At 48.3% G+C, this 17,208-nt stretch overlaps 2 protein-coding genes across 2 annotated transcripts; one reads left to right on the top strand and one right to left on the bottom strand.

Annotated features, from left to right (window-relative positions):
- Positions 1-3,004: 3,004 nt before the first annotated feature.
- Positions 3,005-6,592, bottom strand: LOC144173886 (uncharacterized). Its single transcript, XM_077702190.1, has 2 exons — positions 6,241-6,592; positions 3,005-3,539 (listed from the first exon to the last, which is right to left on the bottom strand). The coding sequence occupies exons 1-2, from the start codon at positions 6,319-6,321 to the stop codon at positions 3,249-3,251; spliced, it is 372 nt and encodes a 123-aa protein (XP_077558316.1). The 5' UTR covers positions 6,322-6,592; the 3' UTR covers positions 3,005-3,248.
- Positions 6,593-6,689: 97 nt separating this feature from the next.
- On the top strand, positions 6,690-12,944 carry LOC144173884 (uncharacterized). Its single transcript, XM_077702187.1, has 2 exons — positions 6,690-6,838; positions 7,199-12,944. Exons 1-2 carry the CDS (start codon positions 6,774-6,776, stop codon positions 8,283-8,285), a joined length of 1,152 nt encoding a protein of 383 aa, XP_077558313.1. The 5' UTR covers positions 6,690-6,773; the 3' UTR covers positions 8,286-12,944.
- Positions 12,945-17,208: the final 4,264 nt, after the last annotated feature.

Here is a 17,208-nt window from a genome sequence, read left to right as displayed (position 1 = left end):
GTTAACAGAAAAAAGTAATGAATAGATACATGTATGCAAGGTTTTTTTTTTTTTCATTTATAACAAAACTCCAAATTTGCCAGCGTGCTTACAGTAGCTTAGCGCGTTTGCGCGCCGACTTAACCTGCACATTCAAGGGACGTTCTCACTGAAGGAATCTGGAATAGAAATGCATGCGCGTCACCAAATACGATTTGATGACGCGCGCAGAGAATTCCTCAGAGTGAACGTCATTTTGTGTACGTACCATTTGGCGATGTCCTGTACGTGAAAATGGCAGTCGCACACTTTGGACTTTGTCGAAAGCTCTTTATCCGCACGCGGGATGGCCTTATGCCATAGCGAGCGCGCTTAAGCGTCGCATCTTTGGGAGCCGAGAAGAAGTGCCTGTCCGTGTTGCTCTTAATTGTTGCTGCTGGTACACCCGGGAACGAAGCAGGTCGGCATTGTCTGCCTCAGCCTCACATGCAGAGGCCCACATCAATATAATACAGTCGCTGGCAGATCACTAAACGCGCCACTCGAACGACATCGCGCATTCAACACTACGGAGAACGACCGCGATAACAAGAAACGCCGGAGACCGGGGCACTGAATGCGCCGGCTACTGCGAGTACTGCTCTTCAGCAAAAAAAGGACCCGGAAGAACCACACAAGGGGCGAAAAAAATGTCATTGTGTCTGCTGTTTATTGTAGCTATTTGCTTCCGAGAATGTAAATAATTACCAGATGTGTGCGCCCACCCACGCGCCCGCGCACGCACGAGAAAAGTATGCGCCGAGCGCTGAACTAGGAACGCGAAGGGAGAAGCATAAGCGAAACCGCCTGCGAGCGCCCCGTCTACCGAGCCGGTTGCGACTGCAGCGCCACAGAGAGAAGGATCGGTGGTGGTTCCGGGCAGCGCCGCCCAGTTTTACAACTGAAAATAATCTAGTAACGTTGCCTTTCCGGTCCTCGCCGTTTTTGTTTTTTTGTTTTAAGGCGAAAGCCAAGCGCGCATGTTGTGAGTTGCAGAAAATTGGTGGAACAGGAAAATTCGAAGTTATGGTATGAGCGAGCCCGAGCCAGAGATCGCGCGCCGCTGGGAAAGGGAAACAGCAGCATCCGGGTAGGCCGCCGCCTCGCGTGCAATACGAGCTGCCTTGAGAGGTGACGGCACCGACGGGGTCGAACAGTCGAGGCCTTATGCATCGGCGAGAGAGCGGAACGAGCTTTGGAGGGTGCTGTCCTGGGGTCTGGTCATCGTGTAACGGGCGCGGACGCAAACTTGTACGTAGTTCGACAGAAGGGTCGACTAGGCTTTCGCCTTAATTAATTCACATCCTTAGGAAGTTCCAAGCATCCCCATATATATATATATATATATATAAAGAATTCCTTCTCTGCTATATATATATATATATATCTTTTTTTTTTTTACCTGGTAGACTTGAGGTGAGGTTTTGGGTGGTTTTGTATTCCAGTATATAATAGTTATAGGACCTAACTGTTAAAAGTCCCAATAGGTGCAAAAAAAAAAAAAACTTCACCCTAACTTGCAGGTGTCGCTGCAACAGCAATTAAGGTCCCTAAAAATTAGAGTGAACTAAAGTGAACTAGCACTCTACTAAAAATGCCGCTTCTGCTCCAGACACATGCCCACGCACAGGTAGCACATGACACGTATGCCGGCGGGGGATTGACCGAGAATAGCAACGCTGCAGTCACCATCACCATTGGCCTGTTTGTGTCCACTGCAGGACGAAGGTAGGTCTCTTCCGTTCCTACCAGCACGCCAGTATATATCTTCTCCGAATAATTGCACAACAAATACAGGAATTTGTAGAATGAAAGTGTGCACTATGCAGGAATTTGCAAGAAAAGGCTATGCGGGATTTTGTAATAGGCTCTTATTTCGTCTGTGTACAAGAGCGGCTAACAGGGTAGGCGCCTAGTCTCTGAGACGTAGGTGTGGACGGCCGTAACCAAATTCCTGTGGGGAAACCCAAGCGAAATGGCACCGAACGAATTTTTTTTTCTCCAAAATTTAGTCTCCTAAATCGGGCACATTAGCCCCAATATATCTCCCGATCCTGGCCAATCCCCCAAGTGGGTATGCGCCACAAAAAAAAAAGGAACAGCAACAACAACAACAACAATCTTCTCCGACTGTCAGTCAGCCCTTCGTAATTTCGCTCACCATGAGACTCACCCACACACTACTGACTTCGTCACTCCAATACTTGCATCGAATCCTCGGCCACGTTTCACACTGGTTTGGGTTCCTGGCCACGCTGGCATGTGCGGAAACGTCTTAGTACCTTTCCCGGGTCCGGCCATGTCCTGGCCAACCTTGTACCACCCGCCGACGGTTCGTACTCAACACCGCGCTTCCCGCCGTTACCAATTACACGCCCAACGCCTATCACGTACCCTGTACCCCCCCTCCCCCCCCCCCCCCCCCCAGTTCCCGTCTAACTCGTGAGGCTGCGTGCCTCATTCGGCAGGCTCAAACCTCCTCACTCCCCTCCCATCACATTCTTCACCGCATCTATCGGCGCCCTGGCCATCCTTCCTGTCCCACCTGTTCTTCCTACCCATCCATTCCTCATTCTTATTGGGACTGCACCCCGCCATCTCTTGACCCATCCCTGGCCTCCATCACCTCCTGGTAGCTCTGGCTGTCTCCCCCGCCGACAGTAAACATCCAGGCTGCCCAGGAAGCTCTCTACAAACACGTGCACCGGATCGGACGGACATTCTGGAGTACTACGTGGATCCGGTGAATTGAACTTTCAAATTAGGACCTGGACTTAGGTCCTGCAAAAAATAAAGTTTGTTCTCTCTCTATCTATCTCTCTCTCCGTAACCACTGTCTCTTGATGCCTTTGGGGGTCTTTTTGTGTCAATAAAGTTTAGCAAGAACAACAACGATAGTTCATTATTTGTCTCAGATTTCTTTTTTAATCTTTTCACTATAGGGGTAAGCGTACCCCGTACCCTTTTTTTTCATCGTACCCTTCATTCTACAATTTCGATCTTTAGTGACTGCGGCGGAAATTCTCCACTTGCAAAGTACATCAGGTTTAGCTTGAAGACAATTTATTGCAGGTGCACAAGCATGGCGGCGGCAGCAACGTGGAATGCCTGGTGCCCCCCCTTTTTTTCTTTCTGATTTCAGCCTGTAGCGAGTCCGATCAACAGATGCGGGCAGTGAGTCCTGTAGTCTTGTGCGAGCGCAAACAATCACTGCCCGGAGTGCTCGCACCCTAACGCTTTGGCTTCGTGTCATCCATGTCAGACGGCGATGTCATCTGCGGCCGCGGTTCCGGAGTCCTGGGAGACGGCTCCATGTGCTCGGGCGACATCGTTGGCGTGGCCCTGGCGTCGTCCACGTCATCGAAGACGGCTGCGGCATCGTAGACGGAGGCTCGTGACAGGCTCTGGCCCGTGATCGTGATGCTGTTGCGAGAAGGAGCCGTCGGCACGGTGCCTCCCCTGGCGAAGATGGTGGGCGCGTACGTGTGCACTCGGCTGAGGCGAAGCTGCCGCAGCTCCCGCTGGGCACGGGAAACAACGAGGGAAGGTTGCGACAGGGTTGCACATGCGTCATCGTGAGCAATGTCATGCTGGTAACACCAGAAACGCGTAGGCGCTGTGCATGTAATCTATGTATGCAGCTGTCCGAGGAGATATATGAAAACGCATGCGCGAATCAGGAAATAGGTAGCATGTCAAAAATAGTTATCAACATCAAGTAATTTACCCGTATATATCGCTGACCTTAAATAAAAAGTAAAAATTATCTAGTCATTCTCTTCTGAGCAGTGGGAGTCTGCGCTGACCAGATCACGGCGCCAGATTGGCACCAGATCTCGAGCGTCAAAAAGAGCTCACTCCCGTCCTTTCGCTCAATAAGTGTTTACTCCTCCTTCTCCTCTCTATTTTCGATTATTAGTTCATTCAAAGAGACTGCTTTGCACCAAAAGCAATGGCACAAATTTTTCGCGCACTCTTTGAACAACTAAGCCGCACAACAGGGAAAACAGATGAAGTGGCGAGCGACACGCCAGCTCATTTCGCACCAAGCCTTATGAAGTCCGAGGAACGTTGTGGAGCGCGAAATTTGAAAGCATTTTAATATTTATTATTTTTTCTTTGGTTAAAACTTGTTTAGGGGCCAGCATAGAGTTAGAGTTAGCGTCACTGAATAAAAGGTTATGAATAAAAGCTTATGGAGTGGCTCTAGTACGAGTTAGATTATCTAGTGGCTCTCTAGTGCAGTTGACGCGCCCTCCTTTGCCAGCATGGGTAGAGTGGCAGGGGGATGCGAAAGGGGCACTTGCCCTCCCCAAGCCAACCCAGCCCAAGGGACCCGTCCCCTCACCCTCTCCCTCTTCACCCTCAATAGAACGGGTTTGCCCCCCCTCAAGACAAAATCCTGCCGACGGCCATGTTTGCCAGGCTGGCTTTGCATTGTTTCGCGCAGCCGGTGAGCCTCTTTTCGCTTGCCCAGGCGTTGCCCAGCAACGGTGACGCGCGTTTCTCTGCATTGCTGCCCAGGCATTCCTTCGCTAAGGTTGGTTTCGCATAAAGGAAAGGGTCAGCGAGCGCTCTCGCGATAAAAGTAAAGTTCCGCTTGTAGCAATCCCAAAGTACAACTACATATTATTGCGATAACATTCACCGCCATGGTGACGTGTCCACGTGTATTCTGCCGAAGTATAGCGAAAATTCTCCTTTTACATGATGAACAATCTCAAAGGGGAGTGCGTTTAGTGCGGGATGGGTTTTGACCCCGAAAAAATGGAAGAAAAAGGAGGAAAAATTTTCTTCCACCGTCCTTCACAATTCTATTTCGTTTGCGAATTGTCGAAAAGGGCCTGGGGGTACCGAAAAACTAGGTCACGTCGAGGAGCGTTGTGCTGTCTCCATTGTCCATTTCATATGGTTAAACCTGGATGTAACGAACCTATATGTTACGAATTCCTGAATTTATCGAAGTTTTTCAATTTCCCATTGCGGTGGCATTGGGTTGGCTTACAACTAATTTGGCGAATTTCTCCCGCAGCGCAATCTACTGCGCGTTTCCACGTGTCGGTTTGGTGCTAGGCTTAACTGTCTGCGTGTAGTTGCACGTCGCCGCTGCTACCCGTACTTTAGGTTCTGCTGCCAAAAAAACTATCGTTCTTAAAGTTCTGTTGCCAGAAAATGAGAAGTTAAATTTGTCTTGTCGCGACAAACTCGAAATTTTAAATGTCGACTCCGCCGGCGAGAAAGAACAACGTTGCCGCCCAAAGCATTGCAGCTAGCAACCTCTCAACAATTTTGAGTGAGGAAAAGAGCCTCAGGTTCGCAAAAGGACGTCCTTTCAGCCTACGTTTGGTCCTTGAAACGTGTCAACGCCCCGACAAGTGTCAAAAGGCAAGGATACTTGAGTTACGTTTGCGCATGCGCTGCAGTGACCTTGCTCCCTTGGAGTGCCGTGCACGGAAAGCAGCAGGAGCAAATCACGCAGTTTTTCTTTGTGAAATCAGTCCTTGAATGGTGAGTTCACCGTCACTGATAACTAGCAGTATGGTTTTCGTTTCTGCACGTAACGAAAATCTGCACATAACGAAAAATTGCGATTTTTTTTTCAACTTCTTTATATCCAGGTTTAACTGTATTGACTTCACCTGACGACGAAAGGCTGCTGGAAGAATTGTTATGGCAACTAATCCTAATAAAAAAATTAATTGAAAATATATTGCTACACGCGTGAGCATCTCGCCCCCTTCCTCGCAAAGTTTCTCACACGTCCCTCGCACATCGTGCCAACTATGCTCTAACCGTTACAATGACCGGTCACGTTGGCTCGCTTTAGCAGCGGCATTGGATGCCTGTCGCAACTCTTGTTGTCCGTCGCCGTCACTCCCGTACCTTCCATTTTTTTCTGCCCGTCAAGATGGCATGAGACCTGCGCGTCGAGAGCCGCGTTTCGACTTGACGGCGCTGTGGCAATGTCGGCAACGTTGCGAAGGCAGCTCTTTCCGCTCTCGAAAATAGCTCTCTGGTTTTCTGCCACTCGATCTGTCTTACTGACGCGAAAATTTCGCCGGCATTCACGCAATCATAATAATGACCATAGTAACCTTTCCTCCCGTCTCCCCGCGTTTCGCCCCCAACAGCTGATAAGGATGAGATAAAAGAATGCTGCAGATTCGCAACAGTACGCCATGTACGAGTAATTAGTCCTTCACGTGAAAATTATTTACTCACTTGGAATGCATCCTCGTTAAAATTTGATGCTGTTTGCGAAGCATGGAGGAGCGGTTCCTTTGAAGTACCGGATCCCGTCATGTTACGTTGATGACGAAAAGGGATGTAGGTCTATGATAATTGTAATTTCAGCGAAGGACCTTGCTGAGCTGAAATGCGCCAGTGCGCGAACGTGCCAGCCCGCGCTTCTTTTGATTTCGTTTTCTTTAACCCTCGTTACAACAAAAAAACCGTTGGGACAGTTGAGACCACAAATCTCACTTTCGCCGGTTCGCTCGTATTTTCACGCACGTAAATTTGTACCATGTTTTTCTGTCGCAGCATTCTAATATTATCGATATTATCGCGAATTCGTGTGGTGGTTGCATGAGTAGAGAGGCTTTTCGAGCTTTTCTTTCCTCCACGGCAAACAAAAATAATCAGGATGCTTTGTGGCGCCCCCTTTCATTACTACTCCTTCGATGGCGTCGACGACGTTACAACAATGAACCAATGTCGTAGCAAGGGAAGCACTTTGCGAAGTCCGGCAAGAGATGCCCGCAAATTGTTCGGCGTGTAAAAACAGATCGAATAATGGGAGCAGGACGACTTTCCACAAGTGAGCCTGTTTTCTCGTTATTTGTCTAGGAGCGTAGGTCGTGACCTCATATACTTCAGACCACTAGACGGCTAACCGGGCTAACCTTCTAGGTGAGATGGAGGCGGGAGTAGCTGTCTAGCTCCAAAGAGTCTATACACTGTGAAGTGCCACTCTCGCCTACTTATTTAATAGATGTTATTTCACGCTTAAAAGGGAAATTACTGTTCTTGTTACGTGTTCGAAACATCTGATGTTGTGAATTCGCATGCACAAATGTGGTGGCCCGATTGTTGGCGGCCGCAGCGGCCGTAGCGGCCGTTCTGATCGCTCTGAACACGGGTAATGACGCACGTGCGGTTTTCGTTTTTCCAAATTAAGGTTTCCTGTGAAGGACAAGGAGTGCCTGAAGAAATGGGTCTCTTTTGTATGTAAAGCAAGAGGCAAAGGCCTCTGGAAGCCCACCGTAAACAGCAAGCTGTGCTCGCTGCATTTCGAGCGGCACTGTTTTCGTTACTTCAACGGAAGAGTATACCTCAATTCGGGTGCCGCTCCCACTGTGTTTGACGTTCCTGGATACTTGCTGAAGGGCACGCGCAACGCCTTGCCGTCGGTCGTGGCCGAACCTTTGTCCGACGATGAAGAACAGGGCAGCGAGATAGTGGAAGAAAAAGCGTTCGATTACGAAGGCAACCCATTGAAGGCTGGGACTGTGAAGGTCGCAAAATTGGAGCTTTCCCGGCTTGACGAAGCACAACTACGCAGGTCACTGCTGCCCCCGACGAATAGCACGCCTGGCCAGCGGATGAGTGCCGAAAGCAAGGAATCCGACGGCAAGCGTCCAATCATCGTGCACGTCACATCGCTGACTAACAGCGAGCCTTCCACTCGGCCCACACGCCTGAAGAGGTTGCCCGAGAAGCTGCGCTCCGGGGATTATGACAGGGACGAGGAGCCTGCGAAGAAAGTGCCCCGAGTTTCGCCCAAGCTCGACGACTCCGAACCAAGGATCAGCGACGATGAGTATCATGGCAGTGAGTCTGAGGACTTGGACGTTCCAGAAGATTTGGATGAAGAGGATGAGTTCGAAGTGAGTGATGCAGAGTCACCCACCATGACTTCAAGCCCGGCTGCAGTGAGCCGTCCAACAACTTCCTTTACTGTAGTCCGCAGTGCGAAAGCCCTTCAGCAAGACGGCAAGGCAGACAGCCCAGCGGCTAGACCTGCAAGCATCACCACTGCTGGCACTGTTGTAGAGCTGTATACCAAGCTTTCCCAGCAATGTGCGAAAAACGAAGAGCTCACCAAACAGTTGGCGAAGGCCCATGAAGTCATTACCAAACAAAACCAGAATGTCGAAGCCCTGCAAGATGTGATTGACGGCCTTCGTCGCAGAGTTGTAGCCATGGCTGCAAAGTTAGGTTCAGACGAGGTGGCTACAGATGTGTCCGGGGACAGAAAAGGTTGACTCGGGCGTGGCGTGAAGGACCTTGGTTGTTATCTGCTGCGGCAGCGGTTTCTGTTGTGGGTACCTGAATGCGGGGCCATTTGTTTTGTGACACAAGGTGCCGCTGTGTGCAGTTGGACGTGTGCTGTTCCCAGCAAATTGAGTGCATACTGCTTTTGTCGCCCAGTTTTCATTTATTTACTGCCCACGTTCATTGCAATCCATCGCGCATGTTTTCATCTGCCTGTCAGGTGCAGGCTTAGTTCTTCAAACCTGTCGCCGCATGTACAATTGAACCTTCGTGGAGAATTGAGTTTGTGTGCAGCATTGTGTGAAATAAATGTCTTACTCCATAGTTCATACTACAAGCTGCATGCAGCACTGTGGAGGCTACATTGTCGTCAATAGAGCGCCCACTGAGGGCACTAACTCACCGTGAAGGAAAGCGAGAATAGGTGCCGGGGCCTTGCGGTTCTACCTGCCGAAAGGGGAGACTGAAAGATCTTTTCAAAACCCCCTTCACGGTGAGCTAGGCGCCCTGAGCTGGCGCTCTGTTGTCAACAATGTAGCCCCCGCAGTGCTGCATGCAGCTTGTGGTATGAACTAGAGTAATGGTGGCGTGAAAATTTTCCGATTATGATTTCTTGGAATCACAACTGTGGAGGAGGTTCAGCTGAGAATTGTTCAGTTATGTTTTACATAGTTGCAGGCTACAATTGAAGCTGAGTTTTAACTAAGTAAACAGCATGTTGCAACATAATTGCAGACACGTGAAAAAAATCTCATCTTTTCGTGCCATTCATTCATTAGTTTGCTCTCCAGTTTTGCATTCCAGTAGAAGAAAATTCAGGGTTGATTCCTTCCTTGAAGTACTAATCATAAGAACTTAGGGTATGAAGACCTTTGTTAGGTACTGATACATGTGCAAAGACACATGCAGTGCTCTGCATTCTGCTACTCTTTAGCATCACGAGTGAATGACGTGTCGCCGTTCGTTCAAAAGAGGGAGCATTGTTTCTCTTTTTCCAGACAGCATAGAACAAAATCTTCCTACATGAAAACGGAACGTAGATTAAACAGTGATAGCCTGCATTCTGCACCCAAAGCGACCAGCTAGATTGTATACCAAACCACCCTTTCTTGCGAAAAACAAATGACGTGAGATTGATTTATAGGATTGTTTTTTATGTAAAGAAATTCACAGGTTATCACTACACAAGGTAATACAACCAACAGTGACAGCTCTTGAGGTGCGGAAGTTGTCACTTTGAAATAAAAAACCTAACAGCAGCTGTTTGCACGCACTCGGAAGGGATTTGTTAAGGGATCCCCTGTGCAGAGGTTTTGTCCTAATGTTTGGAACTTCTGTGGGCAGCGATCACTCTTTGTCAACCAAGGTGGGCTTTTTCTTTTTGCATTCATTTTGCCGCAGGGCAAAAGAAGGTGGTGAGAAACAAAGTATTAAGGTGAACACACAAAGGTTGGCTTCTTCGATAAAGTCCAACAGTGAATGATGATGAGACTTTTGTAAGACTGTTTCAGCAATGGAGGAGGACATGTCATATCCTTGTGGATGCAAAGTTAAAAAGCTAAATGCAAAAAGGTAATGACGCCATTGCCGATGCCACTTTTGTCGAATCAAAGGGTCGGTCATTAAACGCAATGCAAACTATTCCGTTCAGAGATAGGTACAGGCCTGTGCGCACACCAAATTGCATGCACTAGTTTGCTTTGAACGCTCCTGCTATCCTCATGAGTAGTGTCACTAAACAGGTAGTCTTATTTAGTGACACTACTGTTGAGCAACTGCTAGAAACAGTCTTCTGTGCGACTTCTATAGCCTAAAGTTGCTGGTTCCGATGCTAATGGTCTGGACTTGACATCCAGTAATTCTGACGTTGCGATCTTCGGTGCGTCTCTTTATTGCAAAGATGTCCACCTACACAAATTTTTTGTGTTGTCGTAAATATGGGTTGCCAGGCATATCACATAACATTTTACATTGCATCGAGGCATATCACATTACATTTTACATTGCATCATATTTTTACATTTTAGCCCGGTTTAGGTGTAAGGCATTAATGTTCTATCTGCATTGTGCCAAGAGGGCCCGGCTTGTACCGATTGGGGAGCACAATGTTGACGCTGAAATTGGCCCAGCCTGACAGCACACAGCAGGTTATTTTACTACAGTTCAGTTCAGGATCACAAGTGGACCCACCACTAAATGCCGCTGTGAAGAACTGTTGCATGCATAACCTCACACTGCAATATAGTTATCTAGCAAGCAGCCCTGGTACTTCAACGTAAGATCCCAGAAAATTTTCGTCATTTGGGGTTCTTTCTCATTTTGAAAAATGCATTACAGTCAGCACTGATGAGTGCAATTGGAGATGGGCATGTTAAAACACCTCTTAAATTTTTTCAAGGCAAACACATTGATGCACTGCCATATATTTTATATCTTTTCCTTGAGGTGAGGGAGACAGGCACTTAAGAAGTCTAAAGATCAGCCCCAGATACGCTTTGAGGATGTCTGGATTGATGGTTGTTAAGCTTTCTGAGCGATGTTCGGCAAAGTGAGGGCACATCCATGCCACGTGGTGGTGGTCCGATTTGTCGTCAGTGTCTAAGCAGTAGGAGTAGGAGTGTGTGTTGGGCTATTTTGCCCATTCCTGGGTTTGAGTTACAAGCAGAGTGTAGGCTGAATTAGCGGATAATTCCTTGATGAAGGTTTCTTCTGAACTGGTGTGGGAAACAATGTTGGCAAGATACCCAGAAGTGTAACCTGTTGATAATTGATAATGCTGTTTTTTTTTTCTTCTTCTCCAGTGGTTTCTTGAGCTGGTCTCCTTGTGGCCTGTAATCCAGTTAATGCGGGTGTGCATGTCGTGGCTTCTGAGGAGCTCTTCGGGTAATAGTATGGAGTTCACAAGTGGGTTCAGTGAGAGTGCATTCCAAAGTTCTTGGGATGGTTTTGAACGAGTCTGTTATGAACTGAACGAATGCTCCTGTTGGCTGGTGTTGAGGTCATAGTGGATATGGTTAATGGTACTAGTTTTCGATGACATGGAGTTTGAACCAAGGGATAGGTTCTTGGGGCAGGCCCATGCTATACCAATACGAGAGTTTGCCACGCTGGCATCGGCATAAGACGTCAACCTCACAGGGAAGTTTGAATTTCCCCGTATGTGGATATGTTTAGGTCGTGTGGTCATTCTAGAGTGGGGCATCGGTTTAGTGAGATTCTAGAGGGCTGAAGGAATGAAAAGGTCGATGACCAAGATAGGCTTTTGCTCGTCTTATGCTGCGAGAAGGAGCCCTTGTCGGCTGAGCCCCCACTTGATGTCGGCCTGTTTTTGGTTTTGTTTATGTGTCTGTAAAAAGGAGTGTAACTGCTCATCCAAGAGCCATGTTTCGAGAGGCCCATGATGGTACGTAATCTGGCTTTGTGGAGCACCTGGAAATGGGTGAGTTTTATGAGGTTGTTATAAGAGCTGCATATGCGTGTGCCAATCGCAACCATGCAGACCATGCTGACACATGCATCTACATTTTTTGGGCGAGTCTCGTGATTACTTTAAGCATGGGTATCCGTTTCTGCTTAGTCGAGTTACCAATATTTTAGGACTAGTAAAACTGCTAAGTGGGAGACCAAGGAGGCATCCATGTCCACGTGTCGCTTGGTTGTGATATTCCGTTCCAAGATAGGTACAAACCCAGCACTTCCAGTGCGATGCGAAATGTTGTTGGTATGCCTACCCCACATCCAAACTGACCTAAATGGCATTCAGAAACCTACAATTCTACCCCTACGTTACCGAAGCAAAACAGTGGAGCTCTTTTAGGGCTTGCATAAAATTAGTATTCCAAGCACCTCCATCTCCACCACATATCTCCTACTAACTAGGTACCCACTTAACTGCCCCCAATGCGATGAGCCTAACACCACAGCTCATCTCGTCTGGACGTGCCCCACCAACCCTCCACCACCCAGATCCCCTACCCTTGAGCAGTGGGAGTGCGCGTTGCAGATCTGCCAGCTCGAAGATCAGGAAGTCCTGATCTCGGGCGAGGATGGCAGCCGTGGCATGCGGCCTACTGGAATAGGATGGCCGCCTACAGCTCCTAACTCTTTTTCTCCCGTACCCCGTCCCCATTGTTTCAATAAACGTTATCTCTCTCTCTCTCTCTCTCTCAAGTGAAGCAGTTGAGGAGGAGGAGGAAAAATTGGCCGCGTATCTGCTCCTTTCGTTTCAAATGTCGTCAAAAGACGATAGTCTTTGTAGACATTTGCTAAGGAAATGCCCCCATTTGCTTTCCCGCTCACCTCTCATGCTGTTCCTGTACCGTCGCGCTCATTCCAAGGTAAACACACTAAATGTTTGCGCAAGGCGTTTTGAATTTACCGCATTCCACTGCTTCAGGCCGGGTTCCTCGATGCCAGTGCTGCAGTACAGCGGAGACGCGTGTGAATGGAGGCGGCCGACTAGAAGGTTTATAGAGCCGCATGGCCGTGCTCCACGTGCGTTTCAAGCAGAAAGTGGAACCTAGCTAGTGGACCTTTTGTTACTGTTGCCGCGTGATTTTTCATATGCCGCCAGGAGGCGGCGGTTTTCTTCAGTAGATGTAGAATATTATTTGCTATCGAAAAACCAAGCATACATGAGTTTTTTAATAAAGCAACACTGTTAATAACCCTTGTGTACTAATTTCCTGTTTTATATTTGCGTAATGTCTTGTTCTTGTTCAACAAAGTTGACAAGTATGAACATATAAACCGGGCTTAGACGTTTACATGTGGCTGTGAGTATATAAGACTATTGCGCAATATCAATTTTACTTTGGCCGGGTGGCTGAATCGAGTCACAGACAGACAGACCAAAATTTCTGGGTTTAAGTAGCCCAAGAAAGACTATCGTCTTTAAAAACTAAATTGTGAGCCTGGTGATGTGGGAGTGGCTCCTTAGTCCAGGAGACCATGGGACGACCTTGCTGTCTCAGCCCTGGACACCAGGAGTTGCTGTGCATCCAAGCCGGCGCTGGTCGTCAGGTTTTCCCACAGCTCAGAGAGGGGAAGGGAAGTGGGTAAAGGTGGGAGGGCTGGGTTGTGTGTGCACACCAAGATATGTGTATGAGGGCACATGGGATAGGGCAGAATTTACATGTGGCAGGGTATTGGGTGGGGTACATGCGATGTAGCCAAGTTGGGTGAGGAAAGGGCTTTGTTTGAAGCCTCCCGAGTAATACTTCTGTTTTAGTAAGCTGCGGGTGAGGAGGGGGAAAATATTGTCTTGATGTGCAGTAATGTTGGGTGATGTCTTGAAATGTGAGCAGGGGAACGAAACTTGGTGTTTCCTCAAAGGCCTGGGAGGAGAGTTCGCAGGCTTGTCTATGGGCAAAATTATTGCCCTTTAGTGAGGAGTGTACCGGGGTCCACACAATGTCTATCTTCCTGTTGGGGGCGTGTTGCGCCAGGAGGTTCCACATAGTTGAGGCCATGTAACCTGGTGACCGACGCCTTAAAAGTCCGTAATTAGAATCGTTGCGGGTGTTTGAGTGATGGCGAGGGCCACAGCAAATTCTTGCGCGGCCCAGGTAGATATGGTCTTGATTGAGGCACAGGTGATGATCTTGTCTTTAGTGGTGGCTATGGCTAAGTGATGGGACGAATTGGAGTAAGGGCTGGCATCTGTGTACAAAACATTAGGATTGGTTCTGTAGATTTGTTCTTGGGCTTGGCTATGGGCATGTCGACAACCGGAGTGCAAAGTTGGATGCATATTTTTGGGAAGAGGGCGGACACGAATGGATTGATGCAGGTTTTCTGTCTGTGGTCTGAGGAGTTGACATTTTGAGGTCCTGTAAAAGTGCCATTCCTGTTGGTGTTTGAATTAGGCGGAGACGTTGACTGGAAAGATGCCCTTCGATGAGTTCCGTGACCGAGTTGTGAATGCCTAATTGGAGCAGTTTAGTTGTCGCGGTGGACATAGGAAGATTAAGAGGATTAAGAGCTGTCTTTATAGCTTTGTGGATGAGGTGATCAATGGCTTCCGTGTCACTTTTGCTGAGAGTTAGGTAGGGGTCGATGTAGATGACCCGTGATATGAGGAAGGCGCGGATAAGGTCTTCCTCCATGCCGCGATGTCGATTAGAGATGCGGCGAAGCATGTGGGTAACTTGAGTGAATGCTGTGGTGAGCTTGAATACTGTCTGATTGGCCTGGATCGTAACACCAAGTATCGTGAGTGAAGGTCTGGGATCTATAAGCTGACCATCGAGGGTAATTTGAACTGATTCTTTATTAAATGCAGGGGGACTTCTCCGTACAATGATGAGGTCAGATTTTTGAGGGGAACACCGAAGGCCAATTGATGAGGCATATTGTTTTACAGTGTCAGTGGCTTTTTGAAGGGTGGCTTTTTGAAGGGTATCTTGGATTTCACCTAAAGAACCCGTGTCAGTCCAAATGGTAATATCATCTGCATACAGTGATATTTAAAAGCAAAGGTGAGAGAACAGAACCTTGAGGAGTGCCTCCATCTCCTAGGGTGATTGGATCAGATTTCACATCGCCTGCTTTTAGGATCGCCTGTCTGTGGGTGAGAAAATCGGCAATGTAGGAGTAAGTACGCAAGCCGCAGCCCAACTAGTAACGTTGCCGCAGCCTGTTTCGTTGAGACGAATGATAATGGCAGAATGAGAGGTGTTATCGAAAGCTCCCTTTAAGTCCAGTGCAAGAATTGCACGAGGTGAATTTCGGGAGGCTGGAATGAGAATTTCTTCCTTTATGCGAAGAAGGATGTCTTGAGTGCACAGATGTTTTCTGGAATCATACATTGTATTTGGGATGATATCCTTAGCTTCTAGGTAGGGTTGTAGACGTTGGAGTAACATGCGCTCCACCAATTTACCCACACAAGATGTTAAAGAAATAGGACGAAGGTTGTCCAGGTGGGGGGACTTGTTAGGCTTCGGGATAAAGAGGATCTCTACTGTCTTCCATTGTGGGGGAAGTTTTCCAGATTTCCAAAGGGCGTTAATATGCTGCAGAAGTTGTTCCATTGAGTCGTCATCCAAGTTGGCTAAGAGACGATAGGCCATGTGTTCCGGGCCCAGGATCACATGGTTTTTGTTGCATTCGGAAAGAGATGTGCCGAGTTCATAAAGTTGAAAATCTCGTTCAAGATCTGGATTTGGCTGGCCTGTGTAGGGAGGGGGAGTGAAATTTCTGGCTGTGTGGAGGTATTTATTTTCTAAGGCACGCATGAGGGCTTCAGAAGAGTCTTTGAAAGAAGAGTTGGGGGTCAATGCTCGATGAGAAGCCCAGGCGCTCCTATTGGTTTGGGGGTCGATGAGATGCCGGAGCAGGTGCCAAGTTCTTTTGGTTGTCAGGGTACATTGGAGGCTGTCACACAGCTGTAGCCAATTTTCTTTTGAAAGGTGGTTGGCATACTCTGTTGCTTGTTAATTTAGAAGAACGATTCGGAGACGCAGTTTGCGGTTGTGCCGCTGTCGCTTCCAGCCTTTGGTGAGGCTCCGTCGTGCCTCCCAAAGCCTTAAGAGTTTCGGGTCGACATCAGGGGTGTGGTAGGTGATAGCTAGAGCCACTAAATAAGCTACTTCATCTAGTGGCTCTAGTGATAGCCACCGTTTTGGTTGTTGCGTGAACAGTTTGAAGTAAATCAACAATCCATGACTGGGGTCAATAGGTTTGGAAGCATTTGCTTGTCTGAAGGCATCCCAGTTGGTAAGGCGTGCCACCTCCAGCTGAGCATTATACATGTGGTTTTTAATTGTAATTAGTACAAGCTCGTGATCAGAGCCAAGGTTTTCCTGCGGGAGAAACCCGGAGACGTCCAGGGAGCCCAAAAGAAATGACAGATCCGGGGCATCCCTGGTGACGCTTGTACCAGTGTGGGTTAGGGAATCAGGTTGGTTGAGCAGCAGTAGATTAAGGTCGTCGATAACATTGGCCAGAATGGAGCCCTGTGGTTTTTGTAGTGGTAGCCCCAGTTAGGATGAGCGGCATTGAAATCTCCTAACATAAAAAGGTCTATTTTTGGCGATTTTGTTGGGTAGGACGACAATAGGGAGTTTTAGCGTCTTTCACGGTTCGCTCCGCTCCGATAGCAAGCGGAAGCGCCATTGCGCATGCGTGGCGTGCTTGGCCGCGAACGGCATTGGCTCCGGTTGCGCTGAGCGGGCCGCCGACACCGGAGCGGAGCGTCGAAAACGGTCAGCTAAAACTATCTAATATATATTCAGTATGAATATGGTGGACTTGGTTTTGGTGGACGGGGACAGAAGCCCCAGAAGGGTGTGGTTACATCCGTGCTGTGGTGTGATGTGATGAACAGCTGATGCGGCCTTATTAGCAAAGGTTAAAGTTGGGTAGGTGCCAATTAATCCATACGATATGTACCCAGGTAATGTTACCCACATGTTGCCCTCTTGAACGGCTATAACAACTGGTTTTTGGTCCAGGGTGCAGATGAATTGGAGAGCTGCTCTTTTCTGTTTCATGCCTCTACAATTCCACCGAAGTATGGTGGTTAAGCTAGCTTGACGCCGTGTCCCTGGCATCCGGGAGGGGGGACGAGAGGACTGCATCGGAGTTACGGGCGCAAGGGAGAGCTCTTCCGTGGGCACGAGTCACGTTTTTACTGGGGCGTTCGGTGCAACGAGTGCCGAGGTCATAGGTGTGGTCAGGTTGTGAATGGCGATTTCATTTCGGAAGGAACACTGATCAGCCCGCAGAGATACGAGTTCTTGTTGAAGGCTCTGATTTTCTAGGCGGACGAGTTGAATTTTTCGAGTTATTCCACTAAGCTGGCTTAGGGAAACGGTCAATAGGCGGCTGCTTGTATGGATGTTCTCCACATCTTCATGCTTTCAATGAAATGAGCGTGGCCCAACCACCCTTGCATTAAGTCCCAGCCTG

This window comes from Haemaphysalis longicornis, unplaced genomic scaffold (assembly GCF_048455015.1).
Source record: "Haemaphysalis longicornis isolate Haplotype H1 unplaced genomic scaffold, Haemaphysalis longicornis Haplotype H1 scaffold_3, whole genome shotgun sequence".
Taxonomy (NCBI): Eukaryota; Metazoa; Arthropoda; class Arachnida; order Ixodida; family Ixodidae; genus Haemaphysalis; species Haemaphysalis longicornis.
This window is presented reverse-complemented; position numbering and strand designations above follow the sequence as displayed.

Bases quoted from the DNA above. Each gene is read 5' to 3' on its own strand.
- LOC144173886 (XM_077702190.1), bottom strand. From the start codon at position 6,321: ATGACGGGATCCGGTACTTCAAAGGAACCGCTCCTCCATGCTTCGCAA. The intron at 3,540-6,240 runs GTGAGTAAATAA...TCCCGTGCCCAG, and splicing joins TTAACGAGGATGCATTCCAA to CGGGAGCTGCGGCAGCTTCG.
- LOC144173884 (XM_077702187.1), top strand. From the start codon at position 6,774: ATGCCCGCAAATTGTTCGGCGTGTAAAAACAGATCGAATAATGGGAGC. The intron at 6,839-7,198 runs GTGAGCCTGTTT...TTCCAAATTAAG, and splicing joins AGCAGGACGACTTTCCACAA to GTTTCCTGTGAAGGACAAGG.